The 20,826-nt window shown below is 42.0% G+C and overlaps 1 protein-coding gene and 1 non-coding gene across 2 annotated transcripts; one reads left to right on the top strand and one right to left on the bottom strand.

Moving 5' to 3' along the window:
- Nucleotides 1-9,637: 9,637 nt before the first annotated feature.
- Nucleotides 9,638-9,744, bottom strand: LOC115802599 (U6 spliceosomal RNA). The gene has a single exon (XR_004023101.1). It is a non-coding gene; the product is annotated as a U6 spliceosomal RNA (small nuclear RNA).
- A 5,039-nt stretch (nt 9,745-14,783) lies between these two features.
- ZSCAN4 (zinc finger and SCAN domain containing 4) lies at nt 14,784-17,187 on the top strand. The gene is made up of 3 exons (XM_089902025.1): nt 14,784-15,851; nt 15,976-16,154; nt 16,238-17,187. The coding sequence occupies exons 1-3, from the start codon at nt 15,456-15,458 to the stop codon at nt 16,989-16,991; spliced, it is 1,329 nt and encodes a 442-aa protein (XP_089758151.1). The 5' UTR covers nt 14,784-15,455; the 3' UTR covers nt 16,992-17,187.
- The last annotated feature ends 3,639 nt before the right edge of the window (nt 17,188-20,826 follow it).

Below are 20,826 nucleotides of genomic sequence, written 5' to 3'. Positions count from 1 at the left end.
ACACAAATTTTTTTCTTATTCACAGTAAATATCACATAATGCTCAGCAGTTATCCTGCAAAAGAACCACATGCCGTGATCCCCAGAGTTCACTAGATAATGCCACTGTAAGACAAGGGCCAGGGGGAACCACCTTGGTAAAGAAACCCTGGAGCGGAGGAGAGTGCAGTGGAGTAGATGGAGTGTGCCCCTTCTAAAATTCCATCAACAAATTGACTGTGACTGTGCAATATCAGTGAGCACAGATGCCCAGAAATTCTCAGAACCTCCAGGCAAGTGTATCTTTTTTAGCTGAGGTCATTGTGAAAGAAAATAAGCTATTGGTTTTCTGGATTCCTATAGCCTCTCTTGGATGTTCAGATAAAGGCCATTGCTACACAAAGAAACAAGCATAGAGCGAAATGAGATCCCTTGGTCCAGGGTCCCCAACCCACTGGCCTCGGACCGGCACCCATCCTTGGCCTACTAGGAAGCGGGCTGCACAGCAGGAGCTGAGTGGTGGGCGAGTGAGTGAAGCTTCATCTGCTGCTCCCCATTGCTCACGTTACCTCCTGAACCATCACACACCCCACCTCACCCCCCAAACCCCCTCCCCTATCTGCTGAAAAATTGTCTTCCACGAAACCTGTCCGTGGTGCCAAAATGGTTGGGGACTGCTGCCTTAGTCCACAGTGTGGCTCTGTGACCAGCCAGCATTCCTGTTAACTCAGGTGGGAAGGAATCTATTACTCATCAGTATTTGCTACCACTAAGGCAAGGCTGCTCCTCCAAGGTCATTAGAAAGAGAGGCAATATAGGATTGCCAGGCCTGATTTTCTGAAAAGCGTGGGATATCTATATTTTTCTTTTGAACCATTTTGTAAATTTTTATTCAGGTATAGTCAACATGCAATATACTGTATCTATTTGAAGTATACAATTTAAATTTTACATACATATAAACCCATGAAACCTCATCATAATCACAATAATGAACATGTCTCTCACCCCCAGTTTACCTCAGGCCCTTCTCCCCAGGCCCCCAAGCCATCATTTATTTACCTTTATTTATAATAGATTATTTTGTATTTTCTAGAATTTTATATGGTTTTATTCATAAAATGTTTACTTTTTTTTTTCCTGGTTTCGTTCATGGTTCATAATTATTTTCAGATTCTTCAATGATCCATAGTAGTTCATTCTTTTTATTGCTGAGTAGTATCTTTTCTATACTTATACCATTTGTTTATTCGTTTGTCTGGTTAAGAGAATTTGGGTTACTTCCAGTTTTGGCTATTGTGAGTAAAGGTGCTAGAACATTTGTGTGTAATTCTATGTGTATGTATGTATTTTCACTTGTCTTGTGTTAGTAACTCAAAGTATAATGCCTGAGTCATAGAATAGGTGAGTGTTTAACTTACAAAACTGCCAAATGGTGACCTAAAATTATGGTTTGCTTTTGTATACCCACCAGGTTTATGTAAAATGCTTCCACATTCTTGCCAATTCTTGGTATTGTCAATCTTTTGAATTTACACTTTTAGTAAGGAAGCAGTAGTTTTAGTTACATCTCCCTAAGGATTCATGGTGTTGAGCATTTTTTTCATGTGTTTATTTGCCATCTGTTTGCCTTCTTGGTAAAATATCTGTTTATATCTTAAGCTTATTTTACTTTTTTAGGTTGTGACTATTTCCCTTTTCATTAACAAGTAATACGCTCATTTTTGTTCCTCAATTTTTGTGCATTCTGTACAATGTAATTACCACATACACCATATACTTACAATTTTAATCTGCATTGTTCCTATATTCTTAAGTCTAGGCTTTCAATAATACAGTTAAGTCCTGGTTTGTAGTGTTTTCCAATTTCCCTGATATAAATACTCCCACCATGGCCAATTTCAAACTGCCAACATGATGTCACTGAAAATGGAGTTGGGAAAAGTTGTCAGAGGTCCATCATTCTAACTCTGCCATACTATTCCAGTAGCTACAATAACCTGTAGGACACAGATGATAATAAAACATAATAAAATTATTAGGAAGTGACAGGTTTTGAATATTTGTTTCATGAAGGTATAATTGACGGAACATATAAACTGCATGTATTTAAGGTGTACATTTTGATGTTTTGATACATTCTTACACCTGAAACCAAAATTTTCATTGGAAACAAAAGACAGTCTATTGATATAATAATGGCACTTATTCAGTTAAATTATTCAATTCACTACTTCAATTATGCAAGAAACAAAAGTAGAGCAGGCAAGATATTTCAAGTACAGGCAGTTCTTGAGGGAAAAAACCCCCCAAACTTTGAAAATGTTTTTCTCACAAAAGATCAGAAGGAATGCATATTAGGGAATTCTCTGGTGGTCCAGTGGTTAGGGCTCCACACTTCCGCTTCAGGGGGTGTGGGTTCTATCCCTGGTCTGGGAACTAAGATCCCGCATGCTACTCAGTATGGCCAAAAAAAAAAAAAAAAAAGCGTATAAATTAAAAGTTGAGATGCAGTTTTCCAACATTTTATTTTGGAGTCAAAACCATACTGTTTTCAGTATGAATCCTCTAGTATTTTGTGTCTTTGTTCTTGTTGACAGAAAAGCCGTAAGTAATCCAACATAATTCATAATAATTGGGGTTCTGTAAAGTGATTGGGGAATTTCAGTACATTTTAGAACAATCAGAGGGAGCACAGTTATAATTTAAAGTGCTATTAGCTCTAGACATTCTCAATATTATCACCCATATTTAACAGAGGAGCAGATTTTAGGTCCTAATTTCTAAAGTTATCCAGTGCATATAAACTAGGATTTGTTGAAGACTCTTCCTCTCTATATTTTTGTCTTTGTCACATACCAATTGTCCATATTTGGTGCATACTGTAATAATAAATATAATTAGCACTAATGTTTTGGGAAGAAAATAGTTGCCTATTGTCCACAGTTCTGGGGCAGGATCTTGAAGGGCATATCTCATGAGCTACAATCGTGCAGCTGTATACAGGCATCTGGCAGGGGCTAAAAGAGCACTATGGGAATGAATCAAAGAGTCAGGAGGTCATATCGGGAGAGTGAGAACAGATGCTACTGTATGTAAGCAAATCCAAATGTTACGGAAAGGATCCTCAACCATAATTGATTCGTTTTGTACGTATACAGGTGGGGAGGAAAGTGTGTGTTAAATTTATCCTCGTGTATTTACACGAACTTTTCCAAGTAAATTTAAACATGAAATAAAAAAAGGAATTAATAGACAAAAATAACACATTAAATGAGAAAATAAAATGACCAGAAATCATGTTGAAGACATATCAAAAGAATATCTTTGACATACAGATCAGGTTCATTAACTTAAAGTAAGAAGTAACCAATTTTGTTTAGATCTGAGACACCACCATAGATGTTAATTGTCCTAGGAGGAATGGCGTCTCATGGTGGATTACAGCTACATTGATCCCATCCATTGAGGCCCCTATACCTCACATAATTCAAGTGAATGTGCCATTCAATCTTCACAGGCCAATACTTTGCTCTTACATGTATTCTAGCCAGTACCTATTTTAACAGCCTCTCCTTCGTTTACATAGGAACTCAGTACTATACACCTTTACTTAGTTGCCCATGGGATACCGCAACGGTTCAGCCATCACATACAACCTCAACTGACAAGAAATTAATTGGATCCAGCTGTCCCCACACACCCAAGTATGGCGCTACATTGATGACATCCCCTCGTGAGAGGATTTGCTAGACACTTGTGCAAGGCATACATTCATCGTTGTGCTTACAGAGAACAGATGGGCTACTGCCCCACACATTTCAGCTTCATGCCACCCCACTGGATTTCTTATCTTCATCCAGTGTGCCTAAGGGCTGCTCTTGCTTATGTAGTTAAAGGGCAAATTTCCCTGGCCTTCCCTTTAAAATACCAACTCTAGGGACTTCCCTGGCGGTCCAGTGGTTTTTTAATTAAAAAAAAACTCCAGCCATTCAGGATGGTCACTATAAGGTTCTGACCAAAATTCCTGTTGGCAATATATTAATTCTTGGTTGCACATGTCAAATGCTGTTTTCAAGATTTTAGCCCTCAAGGTCTATTGGTTTTATTTCCCTAAATACTTCTCACTTCAGGCATATCCTCCTCCATATCAGACTTCCCTCTCTTTATGTGACTTGTAGTATCTGCATTTGGGGGCCACATATAACCTTTTGGCCTCCTGCCAAAAAAAATTTTGTATCTTGATTGTGGTTGTGCCTACATGATTCTACACGTGATAAAACTACATAGGGGCTTCCCTGGTGGCGCAGTGGTTGAGAGTCCACCTGCCGATGCAGGGGACGCGGGTTCGTGCCCTGGTCCGGGAAGATCCCACATGCCGCGGAGCGGCTGGGCCCGTGAGCCATGGCCACTGAGCTGGAGCATCCGGAGCCTCTGCTCTGCAACGGGAGAGACCACAACAGCGGGAGGCCCGCGTACCGCAAAACAAACAAACAAACAAAAGAAACAAAACAAAAAACTGCATAGAACTACACACATGCACACACACACGTAAAAACTGTGAAAAAGATACGAGGATTTAACCAATGTCAAATTCCTTGTTTTGATATTAAGGTTACATAAGCTGCTACCACAGAGGAAACTAAGTGAAAGATACTCTGTACTATACCTGCAACTTCCTGTGAATTTACAGTTATTTCGGAATAAGACATTGAAAAAAACAAAACAACAGATCATGTGTCTTGTCTTGCTAAATCCCCACAACTTCCCAGAGTAGTAAGAATACAATCCAAATTTCTCATCATAGACTCCAAAATACATGCAGCAGCCCTTGCCCCGCTCATCTCACTACCTACCAGTCTCCCGCTCCAGCCCTGCAGTCTTTCACTATACCAACAAGCCAAGCTCTCACTAACCTTGGGGTGTTAATACATGCTTTTCTCTTTGCAGGGAATTTTTCTTCACTTTCACACCTGGTTGGGGTCTTCATTGCACTGCATAGCTGTACAGTTCAATGTCCCATTTTCCCACATTTACAGATATGAATCCTGAGTACTGAGGAGAATGGATATGACCAAGGTCAGCCAGTTGGTAAATGGCACAGCTCAGACGAATTAGAAAAACAGTGTGTCTCTAGAGTCCAAGCACTTAGCTACTAGCCCACACTCCTTGCTTCACATGTGAATTGAGAAAAGAATATACAAGGCCAAGCAATCCAGTTCCAAGCTTCATCTTTTTTATTATGAAGACAATAATATGTTCTCTTTAAAAAAATAATAAAATATATATGGAAATGCAAAAGGCTTATAATAGTCAGAGCACTTTCTATTTTCTTAAATAGAACAAATTTGGACTTTAAAGACCTGATTTCAAAACTTACTATAAAAAAAAAAAACTATGAAGCTATAGTAATGAGACCATGTGGTATTGGTGAAAGGATAGACAATGGAGCAATGGAAGAGTCCAGAAATAGAGCCACATGTATATAATTAATTTATTTTCAACAAAGTTGCCAAATTAAAAATGAAAGGATAATATTTTCAACAAATTATTCTGAAAAATTGTGATATCCTCATGCATAAAAGTAAAGAACCTCAACCCTTCCCTCAAAATATTCACAAGTGAACTCAAAATGGGCCATAAACCTTAATATAAGAGATAGAAATATATACCATCTTAAATATAACAGGAAGAATGCTCTTTGTTCTTGCTTTAGGCCAAGATTTCTTACATAGGAAAAAAACACAAACCATAAAAGAAAAATATGATAAACTAGACTTTACTAAAATTAAAATTTCTTACAGTTCAAAAGGTACTGATAAGGAAATGAAAAAAATCTATGGCCTAAGAAAAAATATTTTAAAAACCTATATCTGACAAAAGGCAGGTATACAGAACATGTAATAAGGTAAACAACACTACTAAAAGAATAGGCAAAACATCTGAACACATTTCACTAAATATGATGTATGAATCATAAGTAAGCACATGAAAATATTCAGTATTATTATTTAAGGAAATATGAATGAAAACCAGAGTGAGGTCCCACTGCACACTCATTTTAATGGTAACATTAAAAGACTGACAATATCTAGGTGTTGAAGATGTGAAGAAAAGTGGAACTCTCACACATTGCTGGTAGGAATGCAAAATAGTAAAAATAAATTTGGAAACACTGGCAGTTAATGAAGTTAATCATCCACTTCTTCCTAAGTATAACTATAAGAGAAATGGAAACCTGTGTCCACTGAACTATTTGTACGTATTGGCACTTTCCAGGAACTTTATTCTTCAAACCCAACAACTAGATAACAAAAACAAACATCCATGCACAGATGAATGGTTAAGAAATTGTTATATTTATAAATGGAATACTCCCCATCAATATTAAGGAGTAAACTACTGATACAGGGCGAAAAACCCCCATCAATTTCAAAGCGTTATAGTAAGTATGGATGTGTGCATCATCTATATCAACAACAGCCTTAGAGAGACCAAAAGCCTTTCTACTGAGATTGGACGTTAACATCCAACAGGAAAACAAAAGAAAGACTGGGATTTGACCCTCAGCTGCCCAGTTCTGATAGGCCACCGCAGGTGAAATAATGAAAGATTGGCTCCTCACCTTGAGACAGGCTGGGACCTGAGACCTGAGACCCTTTACTGCAGTACTTGCACCTGGACAAACGTCTTCTTGAACAGCAGAATACGAAGAAACTCTAAGGGACTAAAAATATATGCATGAGAAGTTGGGGCAAATTATAAACAATAAGATATGAAAAGGCCAAAACCCAACTGCCACCTTTGAGGTGACTGCCTGCCAGGAGCAAAAGCAGTGTACTATGCATGATACCTGCACAGAACACCACTAAGGGGGCAGGCAGACCCACTAATCCGCTCCTGCTCTTCCCCCCATTTAAGAGACCAGCTTGCCTCTTTGTGAGGAGAGAGCAAGTGCATCTATTACTTGTTTTTGCTCCCTCCTGATGCAGCACAAGTCCCAATAAAGCCTTGCCTAAATTTCTCATCTGTCCTCTTATCAATTTCTTTTTATTTTTTAATTATTTTTTTAATTAATTATTTATTTATTTGGTTGCCCCTTGTCTTATTGCAGCATGTGAACTCTTAGTTGCAGCATGCATGTGGGATCTAGTTCCCTGACAAGGGATCGAACCCGGGCCCCCTGCATTGGGAGCTCAGAGTTAACCACTGGACCATCAGGGAAGTCCCTGGCCTCTTAACCAATTTCTATTGATTAAAGAAGTCCAAGAGGGATTTCCCTGATGGCGCAGTGGCTAAGAATCCACCTGCCAATGCAGGGGACATTGGTTCCAACCCTGGTCCGGGAAGATCCTACATGCGGTGGAGCAACTAAGTCCGTCACAACTACTGAGCCTGTGCTCTAGAGCCCACAAGCCACAACTACTGAAGCCTACGCGCCTAGAGCCCATGCTCCACCGCAAGAGAAGCCACCACAATAAGCCCACGCACCGCAACTAAAAGTCCACACGCAGCAATGAATACCAACGCAGCCAAAAAAAAAAAAAAAAGGCAAAAATCCAAGAACCCAAGTCGGTAACTGTCTCTGAGCTATACTAAATGGCTCAAGATTAAGGGCCACTGGGAGATGGGAGAGACCCTGCCGCACCCCCTCAAGTTAAATGAGCTGCGCCATTTCCTGATTAGGAATCTTGCCTTTTTTTTTTTTTTTTGGATTTGTGTGTGTGTGTGTGTGTGTGTGTGTGTGATATTAGTTCCCCGACCAGGGATCGAATCCATGCCCTCAGAAGTGAGAGCGCAGAGTCCTAACCACTGGACCTCCAGGGAATTCCCAGGACCCTTGCCTTCTTGCATTCTGGCCTCTTTACCAGTCCTGCCAGCCTCTATACATATGCCCTCAGGTAACATCTTCATGGTGTCCCCAACTGCGGTCACCTGTGCCTCTGTCTTCTCGTCCCCTGACTCACCCACATGGGTCGTCCTGCCTCATCCCTAAACTTTGGCCACTTCCAACCATGCCCTTCAGAGCCCAGCAACTCAAGGATCTCGTGTCTGGGAATAAAGACGCAGACATAGAGATGGACTTGAGGACATGGGGAGGGGGAAAGGTAAGCTGGGACAAAGTGAGAGAGTAGCACTGACATATATACACTACCAAATGTAAAATAGACAGCTAGTGGGAAGCAGCTGCATAGCACAGGGAGATCAGCTCGGTGCTTTGTGACGACCTAGAAGGGTGGGATAGGGAGGGTGGGAGGGAGACGCAAGAGGGAGGGGATATGGGGATATTTGTATACATATAGCTGATTCACTTTGTTATATAGCAGAAACTAACACAACATTGTAAAGCAATTATACTCCAATAAAGTTTTGGTTTTTGGGGGTTTTTTTGGGGTTTTTTTTGCTGTACGCGAGCCTCTCACTGTTGTGGCCTCTCCCGTTGCGGAGCAACAGGCTCCGGACGCGCAGGCTCAGCGGCCATGGCTCACGGGCACAGCAGCTCCGCGGCATGTGGGATCCTCCCGGACCGGGGCACGAACCCGTGTCCCCTGCATCGGCAGGCGGACTCTCAACCACTTCGCCACCAGGGAAGCCCAAAGATGTTTTTAAAAAAGTAAAAAAGGATAATTTAGGAGGAAAAAAAAAGGATCTCATGTCTGCACCTGACTTTAGACCACTGAACCCCATCCTCCCCCACCACCACCCCATGTCTCCTGCCCGGGCATCACATATTTTCCCCCTCTTTTGGAGACTACTTGGATCCAGACCTTGGTGTTTCTAGTTCCATTTTCTTTATGTATCCCACAACTAGTATTTAATAGCAATAGGTGTTAGCCACTGTTTGAGAGGCATAAAGCAGAGAAAATCCCTTCCCACAGGTTGATCACAACTTTTGTTCTTTTATGCTTTCTATTTCATTCTCCTACCCTTGGCCATTTAGATGTCATCTTCAATCTGATCATCGGACTCACTGATTCATTCTTTAAATATCCCCATCTTCCTATGTATTCTACTCAGTCCTTTCTTTATCAATGTTTTCCATAACCAACATTTTCCCAATTTTTTGAAGCATATCTTCTTGCTCCTGTGGCTTTTTTCTTTCCTCATGTCCTGGATTATTTTATCCTCTTATTTTAATTTCTTTGTACTTCCAATTCTTTATACTATATAACATATGTTGCTTACTATGATTTTTGTGAGGTTGCGATTCTTCTTCCGTATCTAGTTACTTTTTCCTGGATGTATGAGTTGCTCTGTGTGTGTATGGAGGAATGGCCAAGGTCAGGCCAGATGCCCTGGCAGATGTAAGAGTATGAAATGAGGAGATGGGCCAGGGAAGGGAGCCCAGTTTTCACCACACTAGGCGACCAGGATCATCTGTTTTCATCTTAACTTAGCCAGGGTGGAGGCGTCTCCTGAGCTGTCATCCCAAAAGTCTGCGGGATGAGAGGGGATGGCCTGACAGCCCAGGGGCAGCTGATCTGCCTGACCTCTCCTCAGACTCCTCTTGCCAGATATCACGGTCTGTTCCAGCACCACAGTCTGAAGCTGGTACAGCTCGTAATGACTGAACTGAGGCCTTGTAGGTGGTAACTGAAACCGCTTTTCTGTGTGTGTGTGTGAATTGGCAAAGGGTTTCAGGATGGTAGGGAAGGGCACAAAATATGGAACACTTCCCTAATTTGTGTGTCATCCTTGTGCAGGGGCCATGCTAATCTTCTCTGTATCGTTCTGATTTTATTACATGTGCTGCCGAAGCGAGTATGAAACCGCTTTTCTTTTTCTTTTTAATAAATTTATTTATTCACTTATGTGTTTATTTATTTATTTTTGACTGCGTTGGGTCTTCGTTACTGCACGCAGGCTTTCTTTAGTTGCATCGAGTGGGGGCTGCTCTTCGTTGCAGTGAGCAGTCTTCTCGTGGCAGTGGCTCCTCTTGTTGCGAAGCATGGGCTCTAGGCATGCGGGCTTCAGTAGTTGTGGTGCGTGAGCTCAGTAGTTGTGGCTCATGGGCTCTAGAGCGCAGGCTCGGTAGTTGTGACGCACAGGCTTAGTTGCTCCACGGCATGTGGGATCTTGCTGGACCAGGGTTTGAACCCGTGTCCCCTGCACTGTCAGGCGAATTCTTAACCACTGCACCACTAAGAAGTCCCTGATAATTTGGCTTTATTGAACTTTGTGAAACTGTGTGGCCACGGGGAGCGGCGAAGTTTTTTTTACCAGAGGCAGTCTGAGCCCTGCTGTAATTAACTCGAAGCCACTGGGGAGCTTCCACAGAGGAGGCACGTGTCCAGGCTCGGTTATAACAGGGTCCCTATGATGGCTGCTTTGGGAATAGAAAGACTTGTGTGGGAATTCCCTGGCAGTCCAGTGGTTAGGACTCCGTGCTTTCACTGCCATGGCCCCGGCTTCAATCCCTGGTCAGGAACTAAGATCCTGCAAGCTTTGTGGCTCAGCCAAAAAAAAAAAAGAAAAGAAAGGAAGGAAGACTACTGGGAGGAGGGGAAGCCAGTTAGGAGCTGACCTCATTAATCCAAGGGAAGGATGATGGGGCCTGGGCAGTGCAGGGTAAAACGTGATTTGATTATGGATATAACTTGAAAGGACTGCTGCAAAAGTCCCTTCTCTCCAAAAAAACATTCCATCTGCTTCCCTATCTCTTCTCTGATCTTCCAGGTTGTCACTCAATCCACAAGAAGTCAGGAAACAGAAGTGCTGAGTTTTCCTAAAATCTCTTCCTCCTGCTTTCCCCCTAGTGAGTGTAAGACCCCACCCCTCCCACAACATTTTCAAACCAGAAGCCTCTCCCCATTTTAACCCCTTCCTCTAACTCAGTCCCCACAAGTCCATCAAACATCATGTGCTTTCTTTATATAAAATAAGAACTGCTCTTTCCCTTCCCACTAAATGACCTTAGTTTCAGCCCCTACAATTTCTTTGTTGGATTAGGAACCCCTCCTTTGGGGTCCTGGGGCACCCTCTGACTCACCAGACCCGATACACAGGAGGAGAGAATCCCCCCCACCCCCACCCCCGCATTGTGCCACAGGGCTTGAGGAATCTTAGTTCCCTGTGTCCTCAGCAGTGAAAGTGCAGAGTCCTAACCACTGGACCGTCAGGAAATTCCCAGAAGGAGAGAATCTTAGCCTTGTTTTCTGCACTTGCAATCCACAAGTGTTGGAAAATTGGAAAGTGTTAACTTTGTATAAGACTCACATAGGACAAAATTTGACGTGAGATTAAACATTATATCCCCACTTAAGTGCGAATGTTGTTATATTTCACTGCAGGAATATGTGTGTTTGATTGTGGCCTATTGCCCCAGGCCCAGGGCTGTTATATAATACCATACTGAAAAGCTGGAGCTACAGCTGATGAAGATTCCAACAGAGATTCCATCAACAGTTACACTTTATCCAATCACGTCTTTAAATGCATTATTTTCCCTGATCCTATAAAAGGGAGGAGCCTTGGGAAGACACGTCAGATGAACCCAGTTCAGAAAGTGAGTCACACAGCGAGTCCTCAGCCTTCAGCTCAAGATTACCCAGTCTGAAGTTCAGTCTTCTGGAGGAGGTAAGTTTCCCATTTCGTGTGTGTGTGCAATTGTGTATGCGTGTATATTTATGCATAGCTGTGGGGAGAAAATTCCTAGGTACAAAGATATGGATGTCTCTCAGGCATGGGGGATCGTCGATTGTGAAAGCTTCTCTGGCTGTGCAAAATCTGGCCTGACTGAAGTAGACTTCTCCTAGGAATGTCTGTTAGTCTGACATTGCTTTTTGTTAATTTTATGTTCTAGTAATTCATTTTTATTGCATCTTGTGGCAGTGGAGGTTCACGGCCGATTGAGATGATGGTGGGGCTGAAAATGAAAGGGTGTGTGTCAGTTACCAGTGAATGCTCCACGTGCTTCACATGTATCAATTCTTTTAGCTCCCATGGTAATTCTGAGCTGGGTGTCATTAGAGATCAGAGCCCCCATGACAAGGATGGAGGCCTGATGCGTAACGTGTCTGGGGCCACACAGCTTGTAAATGCCAGCCTCCGGGTTGAGAACATTGGCAGTCTGGGGGGTTTTTGTTGTGTTTTGTTTTTTATTGAGGCATGATTGACATATAACATTGTATTAATTTCAGATGTACTGCATATGATACAATATTTGCATGTATTGGGAAATGATCACAGTAAGTCTAGTTAACATCCGTCAGCATTCATCATTACATTCCTTTTTCTTGTGATGAAAATTCAAAATATGGCAATTTCGAATTCCAAGGCCCTAGCCATAATAGTGGTCCGTGGCCTTGTTTGTGTGAAATTGAGTGCATGTCTGCAAATGTGACCATGTGGTCTGTGTGTGCCTGGGGTAGTCCAGAAAGAGAACCCATGGAACTTCCCTGGCCACCCAGTGGTTAAGACTCCACACTTCCAGTGCAGGGGGCACAGATTCGATCCCTTGTTGGGGAGCTAAACTACCACATACTATGTGGTGTGGCCAAAAAATAATATATATATATATATAGAGAGAGAGAGAACTCGTGGGGAGTCCCAGATGAAGGAGGAGGTATGGATTATATAGAAAAAAGAAAAGCAATAGAGACCAGTATACCAGGATGTAGATAATCAGCCACAGTACCTAAGGTGGGGTGGGAAGGGTGAGGACAGGCCCAGGCAAAGCCTGGTGGAACCACGAAGGACTTAGTGCTTTTCCCTGAGAGCAAGAGGGAGCCATGGAGGGAATTAAGTGGAGCATGACCTGAGCAGATTAACATTTTAAAAAGGTTGACTAAGGGCTTCCCTGGTGGCGCAGTGGTTGAGAGTCCCCCTGCCGATGCAGGGGACACAGGTTCGTGCCCCGGTCCAGGAAGATCCCACATGCAGCAGAGCGGCTGGGCCCGTGAGCCATGGCCGCTGAGCCTGCGCGTCTGGAGCCTGTGCTCCGCAACGGGAGAGGCCACGACAGTGAGAGGCCCACTTACCGCAAAAAAAAAAAAAAAAAGTTTGACTAAATAGGTGTGATAAGTGGATTAGGGGAAGGCAAGGATGTGTTCAACTTTCTCCTATAGGGTTTTGCCTAGGATCATCTTTGCCTCATTCATTGATGAGATGAGGGTGGCTAGTCTGATCAGATCAGCAGGTGAGGTTGACATAAAACATGACATCAGTTAACAGAAATTAATTAGGTATTTGGGAGCCCACATATCCCAACAAACACCCACATTTTCTGATTTTGTGGCACAATGTTTGCTTTTAAAAAAAAACAACAACAAATCCAGGGACTTTCCTGGCAGTCCAGTGGTTAAAGCTCCAACTTCCAATGCAGGGGGTGTGGGTTCCATCCCTGGTCGGGGAACTAAGATCCCACATGCTGCATGGCGCAGCCAAAAGAAAAAAACTCTGGGAATTCCCTGGTGGTCCAGACTCCGTGCTTTCACTTCCAAAGGTACAGGTTCAATCCCTGGTTGGGGGAACTAGGATCCTGCAAGCTGCTTGGTGTGGACAAAAATAATAATAACAATAATACAAGTCTTTGAAATGTTGACTATATAAAAAAAACACACACACACACAAAAATAGAGCAATGATATAGAAAGAGGATTAAATCTTTTATCTGTTTGACATCCCAAGGGATATGCCTGTGGTTGCCCAGATCATTGATTTGCAGTCAGAAATCAATATTGAATAATACAAACTCAGTTTCTCCTCTGAATCCTACACTCCAGTAGAAAAGGATAGGCAATACAAACAGCTCAATAGGGACTTCCCTGGTGGTGCAGTGGTTAAGAACCCTCCTGCCAATGCAGGGAACATGGGTTAGAGCCCTGGTCCGGGAAGATCCCACATGCCGTGGAGCGACTAAGCCCGTGCACCACAACTACTGAGCCTGTGCTCTGAAGCCCGCGTGCCCATAGCCCGTGCTCCGCAACAAGAGAAGCCACCGCAGTGAGAAACCTGCGCACCGCAACGGAGAGTAGCCCCCGCTCGCCGCAAGTAGAGAAAGCCCATGTGCAGCAACAAAGACACAACGCAGCCAAAAATAAATAAATAAATTTACTTTTAAAAAGAAAGAAACATATCAACATAAAATTATAACTTTGATAAGATCAGTGAAGCAAAGACAAATGTTTTTCATAAGGAAGGGTAATTGGAGAAAAGAAAGAGGTGAAAGTAAAAGGAAAATTTCCTGAGGAATGTATCATTGGGCTGACACCGGGTGTAGCTGAGGTGGTTTTGCAGATGTTTGTGTCTGGTGTACGAGTTTCTAACACAAGATGAAATCATGTATATGGATTCCAGCCTGTCCTATTTCATTCACTTTCTTGTCAATTGTTTGTTATACTTTGTTTTCTTATAATGACTGAAAGAACATCTTTGTACTAGATCGCCTTCGTTCAGTTAAATCATGTCCAATTACAACTTAAGACGCTGTTTACTGTTTAAAATTGAACTTTTAAAATTGAAATGTAATGCACATACAGAAAAAAGGAAAAGTGAAAGTATATAGCTTGGTGGATTTTTACAGAGAAACACTCATATGTAACTACCTCCAAGATCAAGAGGTAGACTATCGCCAGCTAAAATTGGAAGTACAGCATCACACGAACTCTCTCTTTAGTCCCAGGCAAACTGGGATGGGGTCGTGCTATGGAGCCCTCCATATGTACCTATCCCAGGATCTACTATTGTTTCCAAAATTTTAACCAACATCCTAAATAATATTGATAGTATTTATATGCTTTTCAATGAACATAAACAAGAAGAAACAAAATGTATTGTTTGGTGCCTGGATTATTTCATTTGACATTCTGTTTTGTGGTTATTCTATGTTGTTGCATGAAGAATTTCTTCTTATTGCTATCAAATATGCCTCTACATCAATTAATTGTAATCTGTCCCATTGAATGTTGGACATTTAGATTATTTACAGCATGGGAATATTATGAATTATGTTGGAGAAACATTATTGTATATGCCTTTGATGCACACGAGTATATTCTTCCGTTGAGTACATGCCGAGGAGTAAAATTGATGAGTCACAGGGAATGCATAAATACAGATTTAGCACATACTAGTCAAAGCATTTCCAACGTGAGTATTCACTAGCAGTGTCTGAGAGTGCCAGGTGCTCTAATCCATGCCAATGCTAACTCTATTTTATTTTAGTGATTCTGGTAGGTATTTTGTAGCACGTTCTTGTAGTTTTATTTTGCATTTCTGGGATGACTGATGAGGTTGCGCTTTTCTCCATTTGTGTATTCACCAAATGTCTAGTAGAATTCATCCGTGAACTCAACTGAACCTGAATTTTGTTTGTTTCTTTTCAATTATACCAGTGTTGTAATTTATTACATATCTCTTCTATTTCTAGCTTGCAGTTCTTAAACATCCACCAGTTGTTGAAAGAGATCCCCCAAGAAACAAGTCAGCAGAGATTGAATCCCTGAAGTTGCAGCTCTCTGAGAATTCTTGTTAAGAATGGCTTTAGACCTCAGAATCTCCTTTCAAGATGAAACATCCAGGAAGGATCCTGGGTCAGATAATCTAGAGCTTAAAGCCAGCCAAGGATCTGCCATCCAAGAGAGAGAGGGGATCTCTGAGTTCCAGAGCACTCAGCTCAGCTTATTTCAAAACAATAATAACTCATGTGCAAGGCAGGAGCTGCAAAGACTCTATAAATTATTTCACTCATGGCTGCAGCCAGAAAAACACAGCAAGGATGAAATAATTTCTCGTTTGGTCCTGGAACAGTTTATGATCAATGGCCGCTGCGGTGACAGGTCCACTTTACAAGAGAAATGGAATGCAAGCGGCAGAAACCTGGAGAAATTCATGGAAGGTCTGACCGATGATGGCATGAAGCCACCTGGCTTAGTAAGTAGAGGGTTCTGACCCCCAGGGTGAGGGGAAAGGGGGTGTAAGGAATAAGTAGTCTGTTGGAGTTGCCTGGAAGTAGAGAAAGAAGTTATTATAGATAGTAATCAGGATTTGTCCACAGGTCCACGTCCACATGCAGGGACAGGAAGCCCTCTTTTGTGAGAATACGTCCTTAAGAGAAGTCATTGTTCACTTCACAAAACAGTTGTCGACAGGAACTCCAGCAAGAGAGAAAATGGGGACACCTTTCTGGATTCCTCAAGATACTTCCCTGGAAACAAGACAAAGTGAGTGGGGAAAGCCCAGGTACCAGAGGGATGATCTGTGTGGACTCTTTCTTGGGCATAACTTCACTGAGTCCCTTTTTCCCCCGCTACAGAAAGTGAAGGTAAAGAAAATGGTGGCAACATTTCTTTGAAAACTTGTCAAGTAAATGACCGTATTACTAGTCCAAGCAATCAAATACCTTTCCTACTCATTATCCAAGAAGAGAACAGTACGAGGCTTGAAGAAGGAGGTGTTTGTTTGGAGAATCCACTCAGCTCCAGAAGAGCAGGTCCAGACCCCTCCAGGTCCCAGGAAGGATCCCTGAAAGGACCCTCCTATCAAGATGTCCTTGTGGAGGTGGAACCAGAGTTTCTCTTCAAGCCAGACCAGGTCACCCTTGAGCCTGTTTCTACGCACCAGAGCACTGAGGGGAATTCTGCACGTGGGGAACACCAAGAAAGATTCCAGGGAGCCCCAAAAGTATACAAATGTGAGACGTGTCCCAAGATCTTTAGGTATTCCTCTCGGTTAAAAGTTCACCAGAAAAGACACAATAATGAAAGAACATATGTTTGTGCTGAGTGTGGCAAAGGCTTCTTCCAGGCATCAGACCTACATGTGCATCAGAGGATTCATGCAGGAGAGAAGCCTTTCATGTGCAGCGTGTGTGAAATGGCCTTCAGCCACAAAACCAACCTTCGGGCTCACGAGAGAATCCACACGGGAGAGAAACCTTATGTATGTTCCCTTTGCCAGAGACGCTTCCGCCAGTCCTCCACCTACCACCGCCACCTTAGGTTTCACCAGAAAATTGCCCTCAAAAGTGTTCCCTCCACACTAAAATCTTCCTTGGCTGTGGCCCCAATGTGATGTATATAAATTATGTATGTGCGTATGTTTATTTCCATAGTACTGCTCTATAGAATATACTTTATAAAAATAATTTAAAAAAGAAAAAATGTGGCAACTTCCCTGGCGGTCCAGTGATTAAGGCTGCACACTTCCACTGCAGGGGGCACAAGTTCCATCCCTGGTCCGTGAACTAAGATCCCACATGCCTTGCAGCACGGCCAAAAGTAATAATAATTAAATAAGATTAAAAATTTAAAAAGGAAAGAAAATTTTAAAAGACAGTTAAAAAAAAAGAATGTAATTTCCTGATTGTATTTTCCATTTATTGTTTCACCCCTCCCTCCAAAAAAAGTAAGTTTATGAAGAGCAGGGAATTTCTCAGTTTTGTTCACTAAAGTATCTCAGGTGTGTAGAAAAGCATCTGGTACATTTCAAATAACCAATAAATATCTGTTGAATAAATGAATGGATGTGTTATATTGGTGTTTATTCTTTAAAATTTTGGCGTGTGTCCCACGTGAGAATGAAAAGGAGCAGGACCCTATGGTCCTTGCCCCTCCACACACACCATGTCCTCAGCCTGCTTTTGTCTGTGGAAAAACTTTAGCAAAAGAATAAGTTTAATCAGAGAAGTGAGAAAATGCAGAAACAAAGGAAAACAGTCAAAGGAGACCAAATAATAATTGTTTAGTCATTAAGCAAAAATCAAGGATCTTTAGTTCCTCCTTAAGGACTATAGATAATATTCTGAGCCATATCCTGTGAGCTGTCTTGTAGATACTGAAACCCCCACCAGGTGGAAGAAGTTAACAGCATGATGACCAGGTTGTAGCCATGACATAGCTGCCACAATTTCGAGAATTGGCCTCAAAGAAATGGTGAAAGAACAGACCCTGAACCTGAAGACTAATTGTGCTTAAAACAATCAAGATGACGCTGATCAGAGCACAGATGACCAATTTCAAGATGACTGTTAGAGCTGACTGTGCTGTTTCTGCATGTGGTCCCCTCCCTCCGTCTATAAAAGTTCTTGCCCACTGATTGTCGCGGGGGGTGGGGGATGGGGGTGGAGTCAGCCTTAGGACAGGCGTCCACCCTCTCCATCCCCCGGTTGCCGGCATCCAAAATAAAGCACTTTCCTTTCCACCAACCTGGCCTCTTTATTGGCTTTTGAGTGGAGAGCAGCCGGACCCCACTTTCGGTTACAATAAGACAGTGAGTTCCAAGCTCAGTGGTCCAACGAGACTTTCCCTGCCTGCTGCCCTGTCCTCTGTCCACACCCTTTATCTCTAGTGCAGCCACAGGCACCTAAAAAGTGGGGAGCGAAGATGGAAACTTAGAAAGAGGCCTTAACTGAAGAAAGGGACCCTTTGTATTTAAATAATATATAATCATTTAATTTACTGGCAATTTAATAGCTAAACTGGACCTAAAGAAGAATGGTGACTGAAAGTTGCAGAATGCAATTTTATTAACAAATACCAGAAAAGTCCAATGTTTTCCATGCATTTCTTCAAGTAGATGGAACGTGTGGGGGTAGGGAAGGCTTATTTGCAAAACCAGTTTGAAAGAGCAGTTTGGAGAAAACAGATTCTGTGTACAGTCGAGGCAAAAGCTCACATGCTAGTTATTGTGAACACATTTGTGATCTGGCTTCCAATAGGAAATTAGGGTTCAGTCTCATTGAGAAGCTAGAAGGTGCCCTGTAGAAATGGCCTGAATACTGGAACAGGGGTATTCTGCGGGGTAAATTGTGACACTTCTCTGATTCCCTTGCTATCGGGCTGGGATAATGCTCCACTATGTGGAGAAGCCCATTCATCCATCCTCTTTCCTGGGCTGTCTCCAGATATTTTACTATGGTGAATATTCTTGCAAATCTTGGTATGAAAGAAGGCTTTTCTTTGGAAAGACCTCTGGGAGATGGGTTGTGAAATAACAGCAAATATATATATATATATATGACTCTGCCCGGTTCCCCAGCGCTCCCAAAACCATTGTATTTTCCTAAGAGATAAGAGCACTAGGAGCTTTTTGTTTGTTTTTGGCTGCGACGCGGAGCTTGTCGGATCGTAGTTTCCTGACCAAGGCTCGAACCCGCACCCACAACAGTGAAAGAGTGGAGCCTTAACCACTGGATCTCCAGGGAATTCCCCTGGGAGCATCTTTTGTTCTAAAATTTGATCTTGGACCCTGGCTTCTGACACAGAACACCTAAATCCTTTTAAATTTCCTGGATGAAAGGAGTGTCTTTGGCTTTAAATGGTGTTTTGTAGGCTCCTGGATGGCTTCAGGATGGGGACTGATCACCAGAAAGACCAAACTATGATTAGAAGCTTGGAACTTTCAGCCCCACCGCATCCCTTCATCCCTGGAAGTGGATAGGAACTGGAGATTGAGTTAATAATGGATCATGCATTCTTAAGTTCAGGACTTGGAGATCTTCCAGGTTGCCGAACACATCCATGTGCTAGGAGGGTGGCATGCCCCTACTTTACAGGGACAGAAGCTCCTATGCTCAGGACCCTTCCTGATATTTCCCTCTGTAACTCTGTCTGGCTGTTCATCTGTATCCTTTATCATACCCTTTAAAATATAATAAACTATTTAAGTAAGTGAGTATTTCCCTGAATTCTGTGAACGGTTCTAGTGAATAATCCAATTTGAGGAGGGCAGTTAGGGGAACCTCTGATTTGCAGCCAAATCAGACAGAAGTTTTGTGTAACATGGGTACCCACTATTTGCAATTGGCCTCTGAAGTGGGGGCCAATCATATGGGACTGAGCCCTTAACCTGAGGGATTTTCACTAACCCGAATTAGTGTCAGAATTCACTGAACTGTAGGACACCCAGTTGGTGCCACAATTGGTTGGTGTGATAAAACAGCCACACTTCTGGTGTCAGAAGTGTTGAGTGTGGTTACTTCAAAAAGACACACGCACCCCAATGTTAATAGCAGCACTACTTACAATAGCCAAGTTAGGGAAGCAACCTAAGTGCCATCAACAGATGAATGGATAAAGATGATGTGGTATATATATACAATGGAATATTACTCAGTCATAAAAAAGACGGAAATTCTGACATTCACAACAATATGGATGGAACTAGAGAGTATTATGCTTAGTGAAATAAATCAGACAAAGATACATACTCTATGTTATCACTTATATGTGGAATCTAAAAGAAAGAAATAAGTGAATGTACATGATAAAATAGAAACAGACTCACAGATATAGAGAACAAACTAGTGGTTACCCATGGGGAGAAGGAAGGGGAGAGGGACACAATATGTGAAGGAGATTAATAGATACGAACTACTATGTATAAAAGAAATAAGCAACAAGGATCTATTGTACAGCACAGGGAAATATAGCCATTATTTTGTAATAACTTTAAATGGAGTATAATCTATAAAAATATTGAATTACTATTGTATTGAATCATACCTGAAACTAATATAATATGGTAAATCAACTACACTTCAATGAAAAAAAATAGTGTTGAGTATGGCAGTAAAGTGAGAGTAAAGGAGAAACAAGTATTTTTCCAATACCCAGCGGCAAACTTTTTCAAAGTGGCTTTTACCCATTGTAGCACCATTAGAAATACAAAAGATCTTGAATGTCCATGTCTTCTGAAACGCTTGGTTTTGTGACTAGTCTGACTTTAATACCTGGACCCCTCGGGTACAGTTTATTGGAATCAGCAAGTAAGATAAATAAGTTAAAAAAAAAAAGCAGCTCTTTCACACCCTCTGCTTAACCAATATGCTTGGATTTTGCAGGTTAAATGCACAGTTGACACGTCTCCCTGACACACCAGCTGCTTGTCTGACTCTACTTGGCATCAC

This window comes from Delphinapterus leucas, chromosome 20 (assembly GCF_059928025.1).
Source record: "Delphinapterus leucas isolate spDelLeu-1000000601 "Yukka" chromosome 20, BTC_Dleu_Yukka2, whole genome shotgun sequence".
In the NCBI taxonomy this organism is placed as follows: domain Eukaryota; kingdom Metazoa; phylum Chordata; class Mammalia; order Artiodactyla; family Monodontidae; genus Delphinapterus; species Delphinapterus leucas.
The sequence above is the reverse complement of the archived record's forward strand: the minus strand, read 5'-3'. Positions and strand labels throughout refer to the sequence as shown.

What these genes read in the sequence shown, in the direction of transcription:
- ZSCAN4 (XM_089902025.1), top strand. Translation starts at nt 15,456, where the DNA reads ATGGCTTTAGACCTCAGAATCTCCTTTCAAGATGAAACATCCAGGAAG. An exon ending in GCATGAAGCCACCTGGCTTA is followed by an intron (nt 15,852 to 15,975) that starts GTAAGTAGAGGG and finishes ATTTGTCCACAG; the next exon opens with GTCCACGTCCACATGCAGGG. An exon ending in AGACAAAGTGAGTGGGGAAA is followed by an intron (nt 16,155 to 16,237) that starts GCCCAGGTACCA and finishes CGCTACAGAAAG; the next exon opens with TGAAGGTAAAGAAAATGGTG.